The sequence below is a fragment of the Pristis pectinata genome, chromosome 15, assembly GCF_009764475.1.
Source record: "Pristis pectinata isolate sPriPec2 chromosome 15, sPriPec2.1.pri, whole genome shotgun sequence".
In the NCBI taxonomy this organism is placed as follows: domain Eukaryota; kingdom Metazoa; phylum Chordata; class Chondrichthyes; order Rhinopristiformes; family Pristidae; genus Pristis; species Pristis pectinata.
The window spans coordinates 43,562,898-43,578,733 of NC_067419.1; the positions used below are offsets into that span (position 1 = coordinate 43,562,898).

General features: G+C 41.2%; 1 protein-coding gene across 1 annotated transcript in view; it reads right to left on the reverse strand.

The window, feature by feature from the left end:
• Positions 1 to 15,087, reverse strand: part of LOC127578577 (keratocan-like) — a 30,861-nt gene extending 15,774 nt beyond the window's left edge. Inside the window, exon 1 of the mRNA XM_052030726.1 lies at positions 14,945 to 15,087. Within this exon, the coding sequence (XP_051886686.1) occupies positions 14,945 to 15,087 (143 nt within the window). The remainder of the gene's footprint in view (positions 1 to 14,944) is intronic.
• Between the last annotated feature and the right edge of the window lie 749 nt (positions 15,088 to 15,836).

Here is a 15,836-nt window from a genome sequence, read left to right on the forward strand (position 1 = left end):
ATGCTCGGCCTAGGACATTCGCAGTGGGGCAAAAGGTGTTGGTATTTTTCCCTAGCCAAAATAATCCCTTGCAAGCTCGTTTTTCTGGACCCTATGTTATTGAATCTCGAGTGACTGATCTAACATATATAATCAAAACACCAGATAGACGCAAGAAAACACAACTCTGTCATGTAAACATGCTAAAACCTTATTATGAGAGGGATTCAGTTGTGGCCTTGGTGGATGGTGAAAAGGTTGTTTCTAGAATGCCTGATGTTGATGTTGAGGAAGGCCAATTTAGACCAAATATTGTTCCATCGAAACTGAAAAACCAAAATATCATGGAGAACCTTGAAACGAAGTTGGACCATTTACAAGTTTCACAAAAACAACAGATGAGAGAATTAATTTTAAAATTTAAAAATCTGTTCCCAGATGTTCCAAACAGAACATCGATAATTACCCATGATGTTGATGTTGGGGATGCAAAACCAATCAAACAACACCCATATCGAATGAATGTGGAAAAAAGTAAACTTGTTGATCAGGAAATAAAATACATGTTGGAAAATGATATTATTAGACATTCTACTTCAAATTGGAGTTCGCCCTGTGTTATTGTACCTAAACCTGATGGAACTGTTAGATTTTGCACAGATTACAGGAAAGTGAATGCTGTAACAAAGTCAGATGCTTACCCTATTCCTAGGGTGGATGATTGCATAGATAGAGTGGGAAAGGCAAAATTTCTTACAAAGATTGACCTACTAAAAGGGTACTGGTGTGTTCCATTAACAGATAGAGGAAGGGAAATTTCAGCCTTTGTAACCCCTTCTGGAATGTATGAATACAATGTTTTGCCATTTGGAATGAAAAATGCTCCGGCAACATTTCAAAGAATGATTAATTCAGTGATTCATGGGTTAAAACATACAGATGCCTACATTGACGACTTAGTGACTGGGAATGATACATGGGAGGATCACATCTCTGCGTTAGAAAGGTTGTTTGAAAGACTTTCCAAGGCTAACCTTACAGTTAACTTGGCTAAAAGTGAATTTGGCCATGCCACTGTGACGTATCTTGGTTATGTTGTAGGTCAAGGCAAGCAAGCTCCTGTTCAGGCAAAAGTTCAAGCAATATCTGAGTTCCCTATTCCCACAGGTACGAGGACTGTTAGAAGATTTTTGGGAATGGTTGGATATTATCGAAAATTTTGTAAAAGTTTTGCTGATATTGCTCTTCCCCTAACTAATCTTCAGAAGAAGGGAGTAAAGTTTGTTTGGACAGATTCTTGTCAAGAAGCATTTGAGAAGCTGAAAGCCATTTTATGCTACCATCCTGTGCTCAGAACACCTGACTTTGAAAAGCCATTTTCATTAGCAGTAGATGCCAGTGATGAAGCTGCAGGAGCTGTGTTGTTGCAGAAGGGTGACCTTGATGATATTGACCATCCTGTAGCTTACTTTTCAAAGAAATTTAATGAGCATCAAAAGAATTATTCCACCATAGAGAAAGAATTACTGTCGCTTGTTTTAGCCTTGCAACATTTCAGTGTATATGTTTGCACCACTCAGAAACCATTGACTGTGTATACAGATCATAACCCATTGGTGTTTCTGAGCCGAGTCAAAAACAAGAACAGAAGGCTGTTAAACTGGAGTTTAATTTTGCAAGAGTTTGATCTCATGATAACTCACATTAAAGGCAAAGATAATGTGATTGCTGATTGTCTTTCCCGATGTTAAATGGGAAACATGTATCTGTACTAATCTGATAGTCTGTAGTTGTGTAGCATGATAATTATTAACATTACTAACTGTATGCGCGGTTAAAATTTTCTTGGGAAAATTTTTTTTTTAGGTGGGAGGTGTTACGGACTCAGTGAAAGTCCCTTTAAGATAGAGAGTGTGTGTGTATGTGTGTGTGGGGCGTGCTTACGTCAATAGAAGATAAAGGACGTAATGACGTTGTTGAAGAAGTTAGAAGAAGAAAGAGAGAGAGAGAAGGGAGAGAGACACCAGCCTGCTTGTTTTTCTCTATCGATGGATGAGAAACAATAACTGTGTTTGCCACTGAAATCCATGTATGGAAGTTGGAAGTAATCCGGTGGAGTTCACTTTGTTGCTGACCTGTAGAAGGAAACAGGTATTTGTGTGTGGACGACCACGGTTCGGATGCTTTTCGGGGTGAGGAAGTCACTACCGAGTAAACACTGAAGTGTCGTTTGGGTTCCATCGTGGAACATTTGGATTTCGTATGTACTCTCTCTATGTTTTTCTACATCTACATCTTATCTTCAGACAACGGTGGTTGTTGAAGAAGCCTTTGCTCATGTTTCACCTTATGGCTTGCGGAACTGAACTTTAAGAACCATTCAGGAACTTGGAGTTTTGGACTTTGTCACACACACACACGACGAGTTTAGTTTTGGGGTTAACGTTCAAGGTTTAACATTTTTGAATTCTAACATACTAACATTTTTACTTTTATTTTACGTATTATCATAAGTAGTGATTAATAAAATAGTTTTTAACACTAAATCATGCTCAGTGTGTTTCTTTTGTTGCTGGTTCGTGACAAAAGTCACTTACAGGTCCTCCCAGGTTACAGCAGGTTTCCGTTCCTGTGAACCGCTTGTAACCCGGACAGCTGGTAAGTCAGAAATGAGGCCACGAACCGATGCCTGCAGAGCCGGGTTGTCCCATAGGAATCGATAGTGTGGAGAAGCATCTTAAATCATCTTTTGCCACTCTTAATAATAAAGCTGATATTAACAAATTTAGTTGGAGCCTATTTCGAGCTAGTAATGATATTCTTTTAAAAGATTTTACTGCAGAAGAGGTTTTAAATGCCCTTGATGATTTTACAAAGGATACGTGTCTCTGGATAGGATTCACAAAATGGACATCAACGTGTTAACTAAAATGTATTCTTTGTGGGTTCAATACGGCAAAATTCCAGTTAGTGTCAAGAACAGTTGCCTGCAGCCCTGCAGCAGCTGGGAAATCCACCCCGTTGGTCTCCCAAACACTCGCTCATACGTATGGGCTGTACATAAGTTGGGTGTTTGTAAGCTGGCAAGGACCTGTAATCAGATATAACAATACGCACCAGAGATTCTTTATGTATTCCTGCTAGCTGAACCTCCTAATCATAATAATACAGCCATTAATCGTACAGAAATGTTGAACGTCATCCCTCCCTGGGCCTGGGTTTGCTTTAGGTTGTGGTTTGTGCCTTTTGGTTTTGCTCTGCTATTTCAAGTCTACGTTCATATTGAATTACTTGTTGGAACCCGTCCAACTTAATTATTTTACCACTAAAGATAAATTAGGTGCTGTGAGTCTGGTTTGTGACTCTTGGCTTTATTCCATGTTCCCAATTCAATTACCTGATTCTCATCAATGTCTTTTTGAAGAATTGTATGCAATAACCAAACTGTGGCCCCACTGATGCTTTGGAAAGCATTAAGGATATAATCCTAGATTTATGTAGCACCTTTCCTAATCTCAGGACGGCGGAAAGCTCTTTACAGCTGGTGAATTATTTTTGAAGTAAAATCACTGTCACAATATAAGAAAGGCAGCAGCCAAGTTGACAACAGTGAGCTCCCACAACAAGGCGATCATCACTATTTATTCTGCATTAATGATGCTGATTAAGGAATAAATATTGTCTAGGATCATAGGAAGAACTTCTCTGCACTTCAAATGGTGCCACCGGATTGCTTACATCCACTTAAGAGGTCAGCAGTGCCTTGTTTTTATTTCTTCCTCAAGAGATGGTACTTTCAACAGTGCAGCACTCCCTTAGCCTTCATCTTGGGTTCAAATACCTGGTGAGGTAATGAACCCATGACTTTCAACTCAGGGGCGATAATCATTAGACAATTCCAGTGGTTCAGTAGCAACGTTTTAAGATTACCTGCTTTAATAATCTAACAAATATGCTCAAAATATATTCAATTATTGTTTAGACATAGAACATAGAACATAGAAAACTTACAGCACATACAGACCCTTCGGCCCACAACGTTGTGCCGAACATGTCCCTACCTTAGAAATTACTAGGCTTACCATAGCCCTCTATTTTACTAAGCTCCATGTATCTATCCAAAAGTCTCTTAAAAGACCCTATCGTATCCGCCTCCACCACCGTTGCCGGCAGCCCATTCCACGCCCTCACCACTCTCTGAGTAAAAAACTTACCCCTGGCATCTCCTCTGTACCTACTCCCCAGCACCTTAAACCTGTGTCTTGTGGCCACCACTTCAGCCCTGGCCACATGTTGTGAGTGCTACCATATTAATTGACTGCTGTCTCTAGGTGGCCAGTGATCACACTCAGATCTTTCACCATATATCCTTGTGTACTATGTATACTATCATTGATTTGCCATTCCTTTGCCTTCATGATTAACTGTTCTGGACCCTTTGAATCTGGATGAATGCAATAGCGCAACTGCTGTCTTGCCAGGCGAGTCATCCACAGCGCCTGATCTCCACACTTTGGGTTCCAGAGTAAGGATCTTGGATGATAATGGTCTGTTACAAAAGCACAGTTTATTCAGTTATGTTCTCCAGGGAAGTAGATCTAATATCGCCAATTTGTCTGCCTACCTCTGATTAATCGTATCCTATGGACTGCAGAGAAGGTCATAGAAGATAAGGAATCAAGGGAAATGAATAGAGATATCTCGGAACACACCCACATTACAAAAGAGGAGGTTCAGGCAGTCTTAAAGCACGTAAAACTAGATAAATCCCCAGGGCCTGACCAAGTGTATTGTAGGACATTGTAGGAAGCAAGGAAAGAAACTGCAGGGACTCTGGGAGAAATATTTGCATCATCTTTAGCCGGGTGAGGTGGAGGAAGACTGGAGGGTGGCTAATCTTGTGTCTCTTTTTAAAGGGGGTTGCAAGGACAAGCCAGGGAACTACAGACCGGTGAGTCTAACATCAGTGGTGGGAAAGTTAATGGAGGGGATTCTGAGGGACAGGACCTACCAGCGTTTGGAAATGCAAGGACTGATTAGGAATAGTCAGCATGGCTCAGTGTATGGGAAACCGTGTCTGATGAACTTGAGTTTTTTGAGGAGGTGACCAAGAGCACTGATGAGGGCAGGGCAGTGGATGTTGTCTACATGGACTTTAACAAGGCCTTTGACAAGGTCCTGCATGGTAGGCTCGTCCGGATGATTACATCACATGGGAACCAAGGTGAGCTAACTGATTAGATACAAAATGGGTGTGGTGGAAGGAGTCAGAAGGTGGTAGTGGAGCGTTGTTTTTCAGATTGGAGGTCCGTGACCAGTGGTGTGCTGCAGGAAAAGGTACTGGGTCGGTCCTCTGTTGTTTGTCATCTATATTAACCATTTGGATGTGAATGTAGTGGCCATGGTGATTAAGTTTGCAGTTGACACCAGAATTGGTGGTGTAGCAGACAGTGAAGAGGGTTATCTAGGATTTCAATGGGTTCCAGATCAACTGGTAAAGTGGACCAAAGAATGGCAGATGGAACTTAACTCAGAGAAGTGCCAGGTGATGCATAAGTTATACCAAGACAGGACTTGGCACAGTAAATGGTTGTAGAACAGAGAGGATAAGGGGTACAAGTACATAATTCCCTGAGAATGGAGACTCAGGTAGACAGGGTGGTGAAGAAGGCATTTGGCACACTTGCCTTCATTGGTCACGATGTTGAGTACAGGAGTTGGGATGTCATGTTACATCTGTACAAGTCATTGGTGAGACCACACTTGGAATATTATGTGCAGTTCTGGTCGCCCAGCTATAGGAAGGGTGTCATTAAACTGGAGAGGGTGCAGGAAAGGTTCACGGGGATGTTGCTGGGACTGGAGGGCTTAGGTTATGAAGAGAGGCTGGAAAGGCTGTGACTTATTTCCCTGGAGTGTAGGAGACTGAAGGGTGACCTTATAGAGGTCAATAAAATCACGAGGGGCACAGATAAGGTGAATGGTCATAGTCTTTTCACCAGGGTAGTTTAAGGTGAGATGAGGAAGATTTAAAAGGACCTCAGGGGCAAATTTTTCACACAGAGGGTGGTGGGTATGTGGAACGAGCAGCCAGGAGGAACCTGTAGAGGTGGATACAATTACAATGTTTAAAAGGCATTTAGACATGGATAGGAAAGGCTTTGAGGGATATGGGCTAAATGCAGGCAAATGGGACTAGCTCAGGTAGGTACTTGGTCAGCATGGATGAGTTGGGCCTAAGGGCCTGTTTCCTTGCTGTATAACTCTATAACCCTATGACTCTATGTGAATGGCCTCTAAAGTGTTCAAGCAAGCCATGCAGAGGTAATGGAACTGCTCTAACAAGAAGATCTGCTCATGGCATCTGGGTTATGGCAAATAAATACTTACCTCACAATAACAAACAGGAAAAGATCTTCCTTTTACTCACAGTAGAAAGATAAGATATCTTTATTCGTCACATGTACATTGAAACACACAGTGAAATGCATCTTTTTGCGTAGAGTATTTCTGGGGGCAGCCCGCAAGTGTCGCCACACTTCTGGCACCAACATAGCATGCCCACTACTTCCTAACCCATACGTCTTTGGAATGTGGGAGGAAACCGGAGCACCTGGAGGAAACCCACGCAGACAGGGGGAGAATGTACAAACCCCTTACAGACAGTGGCCAGAATTGAACCCGAGTCACTGGCGCTGTAAAGCATTATGCTAACCGCTACACTACCGTGCCTGCCCTGAATATGATATGGTAGTATTTAATATTGCTAAAATTCTGAAAGTTGGCTAAGTGATAGTATTCTTGCCTCAGAAACAGGAGGACATTGGTTCAAGCCATACTCCCATTTTGGGCTAGAATTTAGTGTAGTGTAGAAGCTCCATCTGATTTCATGGTTCTACCCAAAGAAGAGGAGAAGAATTCTCCCGTTGTCCTGGCCAGTGTTTTCCTCTCAGCTAATAGATTGGTAAAATTGATTCTTGCATAAAATGGAGTCACTGCAAATCAGCAGTCTGTTTTACACCACAGCTGGTTTTCTTTTAGACTGAAGTCAATCAGGCGTGGGGGAAATGCGCTACCAATTCTCAAGAAACCCTTTTAAGACAACTGGCAGAGAATAGTTCAATCCCCATTAACTACTGAGTTGACAAAGTTGTTTATGAAATCTTGCTGTGTGCAAATTTCCCTGTATAACAATGATTTCATTTCACAAGTATTTCATTGCCGATGGGGACTTGGGCCTATCCTGAGGTCATGAAGCAACTTACTGTCAAAACTGATATAAAGGCCTTCTCCCTCTGTATTTTTGGAAGGGATAACAAAGGACAAATATGGACAACATTTGCACCAGTGTCACATGTACGTTGGAGCATTTCTTTAATGAAATTATGCATGTCGATGCCTACGTTTTCATATTTCTACATTTTCGTCCTTGTTCATATTTTACTGAACTTTACTTAGAGTCTTAGAGTTTTACAGCAGAGAGACAGGCCCTTCAGCCCATCACGTCTATGCTGACCATCATGCCTATCTATACTAATCCCACCTGCCTGCATTAATTCCATATCCCTCTTTGCCCTGCTCATACAAGTACCTGTGCAGATGCCTCTTGAATGTTTTCACACAGAGCGTGGTGTGTTTGTGGAATGAGCTGCCAGAGGAAGTGGTGGATGTGGGTACAATTACAAAGTTTACAAGACATTTGGACAGGTACATGGATAGGAAAGGTTTAGAGAGATATGGGCCAAATGCAGGCAAATGGAATTAGCTCAGGTGGGGAACTTGGTTGGCATGGACGAGTTGGGCTGTGCTGTATAACTCTATGACTCTATGACTAAAATGGAGTAATGATTCATACACCAGTGCAATAGATGGAGAGATCGTTATGGCAATTAAACTACCTCCTGAATCATCACTTGACTTGGAATCAGTGCACGTTTTATTCATCAAGATGTTACCAGGGCTCCATATTAAATTATGAGGGGAAATTACAAAAACTAGGTTTGTCTTCCTTTGAAAATAAGAAGTTATATTGGGATTTGATTGAAGGCTTTAGCATTTTGAGAGGTATCCATAGAATGCAGGGATTCCAGGTGAAAGAAGCCTAACAAAATCATGACAGGCTCATACAGGGGAGAATTCAGGAATGGATGGTGGGGAAACAGATTCACATATAAAAAGCTGTTGGGGTTGCCTTCATGATTTCAATCCTGAAATCACTGAAGTTTGGCTAACCAGATTATTAGATGTGGTGGGACCAAGGTGTGTGACTGAAGCTAGTGTCACCTTTGGTACAATTGAATATAAGATAAGACAAGATAAGATCTTTATTAGTCACATGTACATCGAAACACACAGTGAAATACATCTTTTGTGCAGTGATTTTTGGGGGCAGCCCGCAAATGTCGCCATGCTTCCGGCGCCAATATAGCATGCCCACAACTTCCTAACCCGTACGTCTTTGGAATGTGGGAGGAAACCGGAGCACCCGGAGGAAACCCACACAGGCACGGTGAGAACGTACAAACTCCGGGCTAGATGGAGTCTTTTTTTTCTCATATTTCTCACTACTTGTAAAATATTTTGCAGTGCTTTGAGGTGTATTTGAGTACTCTATATTAGTGCAGCTTCTTTATTCTTGCTCTTCATGTCTGTATCATTGATGCATAGTGCAAAGAGCTGAGAGCTGGAATGGGGGCTTTGTGCAATTTCAGCAAACTCTGGCTTTCCCACAGAGAGCCACCATCTTTCATTATGCCTGCTTTCCGTTGCTTAGATAGTTTTCAATCCCACCCCCTAAATGCCTGCATGTCGAATTCCAACTCCAGTTCAGCAGGTTGTGCATTCAAGTTGCACTTGAGCCCAAATATCTGGGCTGACTGTCCATCATATAATGAGCAATGCACTGTCTGATGTGCCATTTTTCTCTCGAGGCCTGGACAGAGTAGATGTGGCAAAGTTGTTTCATATGGTAGGGGAGTCTAGTACAAGAGGGCACGACTTCAGGATTGAAGGGCTCCCATTCGGAACAGAGATGTGGAGAAATTTCTTTAGCCAGAGAGTGGTGAATCTGTGGAATGTGTTGCCACGGGTGGCTGTGGAGGCCTAGTCATTGGGTGTATTTAAGGCAGAGATTGATAGGTATCTGAGTAGCCAGGGCATCAAAGGTTATGGTGAGAAGGCAGGGGAGTGGGGCTAAATGGGAGAATGGATCAGCTCATGATAGAATGGTGGAGCAGACTCGATGGGCTGAATGGCCGACTTCTGCTCCTTTGTCTTATGGTCTTATGGACATTAAACCCAGGCCCACTTTGCCTTTTGTCAGGAAATTAAAACTCCCCTGCATAATTTTGAAGAAAGCCAGGGGGATTTTCCCCAGTGTCCCTACCAATTTTTAATCGCTGAATCAACATCACTAAAGCAGGTTGGTCTGGTCATAATCATATTGTTGTTTCTGGGATCTTGCTGTGCAAAAAATGGCTACTGTTTTGTCTTAACAACAGTGAATGCAGCAAAAAAGTATTGCATTGGCTGTAAAAAAAATTCTGGGCATTCTATAACACCATTGTAAAAGATGTAATAGAAATGCGGGTCACTTTGCCATCAACATTGAGTATTGCCCTTTAAAAGTCTCACATTGAGAGGGTTTCCTGAATAGCTCTCCCTCAGGAAAATGCGAAATTGCAGGGGTCTCGGCTCAGCAGAAATGGGAAACAAAGAGAGACTAGAAAACTGGAGGGGTATAGTAGCAGTTATAATTAACAAAACAAATGGAACGTTTTCTGAGAAAATGGTGCCTCAAAACTGAAGGGCTGCTGCATAGGGAGTCACATCAAGAAATCCTTAAACAAAAGCAAGCCATCACTGAAATGCTAACACACAGTCTGCTGTACACTGATGGAAACATTTAGATGAATCACAGGAAGTAGTCTGGGAAATATAAAGGCTCCACTGCACCCCTGACAGCCTGAAAATGAATCCATCTGGTGAGGATTTCAGTCAGTGGGTCGTAACATGCTGAACAAATTATTGTTCAATAATAACATAATGAACACAGGTGTCAGAAGGTTTGAGTCCCACTTCAGGGACTCAAGTACAAAAACCTAGACTGATACTCCAGCACAGAACCGGAGAAACACCGCTCTGTCTTTCAGATGTAATGTTACACTGAGACTCTCTCTCCCCTCTCAAGTGGACAGAAACAGCCACAGGTGGATGTTCCAAAGAAGAGAATGTGAATTCTCCCTGGTATCCTACACTTACTTGTTTCTCAACTAACATCACTAAAGCAGATGTTCATTACTGTGTACAAATTGCTGCCTTGTTTCCTATCCTACAATAGTGAACACACTTCAAAAGTTCTTCATTTGCTGCAAAGTCCTGATAGTGCCGAAACAAATTATAACAAATGCAATTTCTTTCTTTGGGTCTTGTGAAAAGGGCAAAAGAGAATCCAAATCCGTGTGAAAAATATTCTGTATAAACATAATGGAAAATGTGACATGAAATAGAGAAGGCTGGAAATGCGAACTAACATAAGTGCAGAAGCAGAGTTATCTTACTGGACTGATATCCAGAAACCCAAGCCATTAATCCATGAGTTTGAATCCCACCATGGCATCTAGGGAATTTAAATATAAGTAAATAGAAAATCTGGAATTTAAAAAATGGCTAATATCAATAATAGCAACAATATAAATAGCGGGTTGTCGTAAAAACCCCTACTTAGTTGACTGTTATCCTCTAAAGGAAGGAAATCTGCTGTCTCTAACCAGTTTATTCTATACGTGACTCCAGGCCCAGCAATGTGGTTGACTCTTAATTGTCCTCTAGCAGTTGGGGGTGCACAATAAATGCAGTGACATACTCATTCCTTAGATGAATAAATAAAGACCACTGAATTGATTCAGGATGAAATTCTTCCGAAGGATAAACTAGGCTGCTCAAATAGCAGCAACAAAGGACTTTCTGCCGCCATTCTGTATATTACCACAGTACTCCATTTGCCTTTCAGATGAGGCTTCAAACTAAGTCCTTGTCCAAGTGGGCATTAAAAGGAAAGCAGCAGCTCTTCCGAAAGCATTAAATAACAGAGGAGTGAGATGGGTGTGGAAACCATGATATAAGAGAGGACCAAGGCTACCTTGAGGGCCTGGAGGAGGAGCCTCCTGATCCACAATGTAGCCTGTAAAAAGGTTTAAAAAGCAACTTGCATTTATATAGTCCTCGCAACATTGAAATAAGTTTTACGATAAATCCTAGAGGAGGAGGAGAGAGAGAGAGAGAGAAAGAGAGAAAGAGAGAGAGAGAGAGAGAGAGAGAGAGAGAGAAAACAGTTTAGAAAGGGGATTCCAGGATTTAAGTCCTTGTAAGCTGAAGGCTTTGTTACCTGTGGAATGATTAAATTGGGGATAGTTCACAGGCCGACTTGGAGGAGGTTATAGGACTAGTGGAGATTACAGAGAAAGTGTGGATGAGTTCATGGAAAGATTTGAAAACAAAGCTGAGAATTTTTATGTCTAAAAGTTGCTTCACTGGGAGTCAGGCACAGGATGATGGATGAATGAGCCTTGGTGCAAATTACAATGTGAGTAAGATCTAAATTTACACAGAAGGTGGAAGTCTTGTCAGCAAAACAATGGAATTTCTGTGTGTTTAACAGTAACAAAGACATAAATACCTGGATATGTTTATATCTGCCTAATCATCTTGAAAAATTACATCATCTGGTTTAAATTTTCAACAGAGTTGATTTCCCCCATTGCATCTCAATATCAAAGGGAAATACAGTAATTTGCAATCATTGTTTCTGACTTGGTGGCTCAAGAAATTATGACTCTCGATGAATACTTTCTCAATGATAATTGATCTAGCAGTGCACAACTGGTTCCCTTAGGGATCAAATATCAATTACATGTTACGGCTGAATAAATACAGCCGGCAGAAAGCCAAGATCTCCAAGATCTTATTTCACTCTGCATTTACTGATCATCCATGTCTTCATTACATTCAGATTTGCTGATTCCAATGCACCCCTGACCAATCTACCTTGTTCCACTCTGTGAAGAGCTCATCCACAACCATGTACCAAGATCCATTCACCCTTCACCAGTGCTTCCCGACCAACGTTACAACTGTCCTTGTTTGTAAATCCACCTACTCTCCCCACTCCCTATTCCTGAAATTTCCTCCTTACCTAAAACCTTCTGAGGTGTCTACACTCCTCAAATTATAGCTCTAGACCATCCTTGAATTTAATTCAAATATTATGCCTTCAGTTACAAAGGTTCCTGTGCTCTACCTCTAATCCCATCTTCCATCCTGTTCTAAAAGTCTAATTCTTTGGCCAAATTTTAAATCTACCCTAATATCCTAATATCGCTGTATGTGGCTCAGCATCATTACTTTTTGGTTTGGCAATCTTCCTATGAGGCATTTTGGGTGTTTTGTTACGTCACAGGATAGAAATTACGGTTGTTATTATTATTGAGTACAAAGTAAAAGGTTTAAAGCATTATTCTAGTTCTGCAGATGGGGCTCAGTGCAATTAATACAAGATGTACTGTAACCATTGGTCTAATCAGTAGACCACATTAAAGAAAAAGCATTGAAAGAATAAAAGGCAGAAAGTAGTAAGCTCCAAGAAACAAATGAGTTTGTCAGCTTTATGGTACATCATGAAGCCCATTAACTAGCACTAATGTTACTTGATTTATACCATATGGTTTTATTTTTGGGTTAACAAGCTAAAATCAAAAGGAAAGCACATTAAACATATTCGCCCTTATTTTAATTGTGATGTGGGGGTTGAAGGTATGAATGTAAAATGGGGTCGGATGCTGCTCCATGGATACACAGTGCAGAGCTCACTGTCGGGCACTGGATGAAACAACGGTGAACATCAACATACATACATGGAAACATAGACCGAGTGGCTAAGGTGCTGGATGGTTGTACTGTAATAACAGCTTACTTGCTGTCCTTCAACCTGAGGCTTGTAAGTCAGTGAGAGTAAACGTAACAGGGAGCCAAGCCATTGCTTCTCAGACCACACGTGCAGCATCAAGTTGCAAAATGTCAATAAGTTGCAAAGTGTCAATAAGTTGCAAGTTGCAAAGTGTAAATATTTCTGTCTCGGGTTATCCCTAGATATGTAGACTTGCTGAATAAGAAATAATGCACGCAGTAAGAACTGAGCCAAGTTTTTTTGGAAAGTGTGTGAAGAATTCACTGCAGAGGAGTTTACGGTTTGTTATCACAAGTTTGTAGAGTTTGAGTTTAGAGTGTAGGCTGAGATATATTTTTACATCATCTTGCGTTTAAAATATATTTCCATCATTGTCAATCAAAGTTAGAGGTTATTCATCATCCCATGTGTTCCAGAATTGTAAAAAAATCATGGGGAAAATTGGATGACAAAGGATAGTCATTAAAAAAATAGAAAGTTATAAAGCAAAGGAACACCTGAAAATCTGTTACTGTTTTATTATTTTCATTAAGATTACCCAAACTCATTTGTATATATTTACAATTATTATTACATTACCTCACAGTAGCTTTTTTAAAAAGAATAGTTCATTCACAAAGATAGATATTTCTTTATCAAGCCAGGACTGGGATCTTTCCTAATTTTTTCCACACACTGTAGTGTAAGGTGCCAGAATGTGAAAACTTCACATTGAGAACCCCAAGCTAACTCACAGATAACCTGAAATATCTGATCTTTGCTTTCAAAAATTGTAAAACAGTTTTACCTTGGCTTCCAGGAATTCAGCTCTAACTCCTTTGATTATTTTTTAACTCTGTGCGAGATGCTCTGCTAAAGGGAACGCTGGAATATTTCAGATACCTTTCATCCAATCTTGTGTTCCTGAAACTAAGCAGCAACTCGAAGCTTTCCAGGATCTATCCTTAGGTTCTTGTTCTTACATCTACAGTAGAACTGGAGGCACACTTTCTGCAGGCTCTCTTACACCATTGTTAGGCTGTATCAGATTGGCTGAGTCTGCATGCTGGGTTTTATTAAGGCAGCCTAATATATATCCACTGATAAAGTTTTTTTTTAACCCTAAAATGGCAGCTGCCTTCACAAGTGAAGCTGATGGACTGGAGCAGGAAGGATATGGATCAGTATTTTTTAAAATTCACACAGAAATCCTAAGCACTTGCTTGTGATGCATGTAATCTTTCACTAAGAGCCACCAATTAAATAATTTAACGTAATGTGGCAGGATAAACAATACAAAATGTCACTGCTTGAAAAGGATGCAAATTAAAATAGAAGCATTTGGAATGGTGGTCAAAAATATTTCAGGTCAGCTAATTTAATTCAGTAATAATGTTTATTATTTCAGTCACATTGCTGAACAACAGGGTAAGGGATCCCAGCTGTTTTGCGATTATTTTCTCATGGGATCAGGATATAAACCAGATGCAAGAATATTTATGTTAAGCTTGTGGCATTGCTGATTCATTTGAGCCTCGTGTTAGTGTCTGAAACCTGCCTTGCTGTGGTAACTATTACATATTAAATATAGATGATAAATCATTCAAATTAATTCAGATCACATATGTGTTCCTGAAACATGTGGTAGTTGATCTATGCACATCCAGAAAGTTAACTGCTGCCCAGAGCCTTGGAAGTCCAGTCAATGTCAATCCCTTTCCACACCTGAATCTTCCATAGCCAGGAAAAGAGAAGAAACCCAACCAGTTTTGGAAGCAGGGCCACACTCCTTAGGTCCCATACCCTAGCCCAAATGAGTCTTAGAGCCTCAGTCCTTCAATCCATAAGGCTCCTAACACAACCCCAGTGTATTCATCTTGTAACCCCTACTTATGGCACAGGATCGTTGGATCAGATGCTAAATCAAAGCTCTATCTAAATTGGATAAAGAGGGCCAACATGGCCAACATTTCCTCTCCTCTTCATATTGGTCCCTCAGCATCAAGGATGACTTGGCTCCACTCTGGTTTTGTGGGCTCTGCGGTGGCTGATGAGGCCACCATGAGAACCATCTCTTCCGCAGGGGTTGATTGGCGGGTTGTGGTCTGTGGGGTGGTGCGCTCCTTCCACTGCTTACGCAGAGCTTCGGTGTGCTCCTGATGCATGGTCTTGAGCTTCTCAATACCATCCCAAATGCTCCTTCTCCACTTTGAGGGGTCATGCGTTACAGGTTCTCAGGATTCAGTGGGGATGCTGCACTTCTTCATTTCTGGCTTTGAGCACATCCTTGAGTCTTTTCCACTGAGTCCCCATAATCTCCTTCCACAGTAGAACTAGGAATAGAACGCTTCAGGAGTCTGGTGTTGGGCTTGTGAGTGATGTGGCCTGCCCAGCATTTATTCTTCACCAATCAACAGGAAACAATGACCAGATTGCACCAATATTTGTGGGATCTTGCTGTGCTCAAATTCCCTCTATTATAATAGTGACTGTACTTCAAAAGCATTTTACTGGGATGTTCCAAGGTTATGAAATGTTCTTTGTAAATGTAATTCTTGTCTTTCTTCTTCATTTAAAATAAACTTGGCCCTTTGACCCTCACCAATTTTTATCAATGCACCATAGAAAGCATCCTATCCAGATGCATCACGGCTTGGTATGGCAACTGCTCTGCCTGAGACTGCAAGAAACTGCAGATAGTTGTGGACACAGCTCAGCACATCATGGAAACCAGCCTCCCCTCCGAGGACTCTGTCTATACATCTCGCTGCCTCAGTAAAGCAACCACCATAGTCAAAGACCCCACCCACTGTGGACATTCTCTCTTCTCCCCTTTCCCATCAGGCAGAAGATACAAACACCTGAAAGCACGTACCACCAGGCTCAAGGACAACTTCTATCCCACTGTTATAAG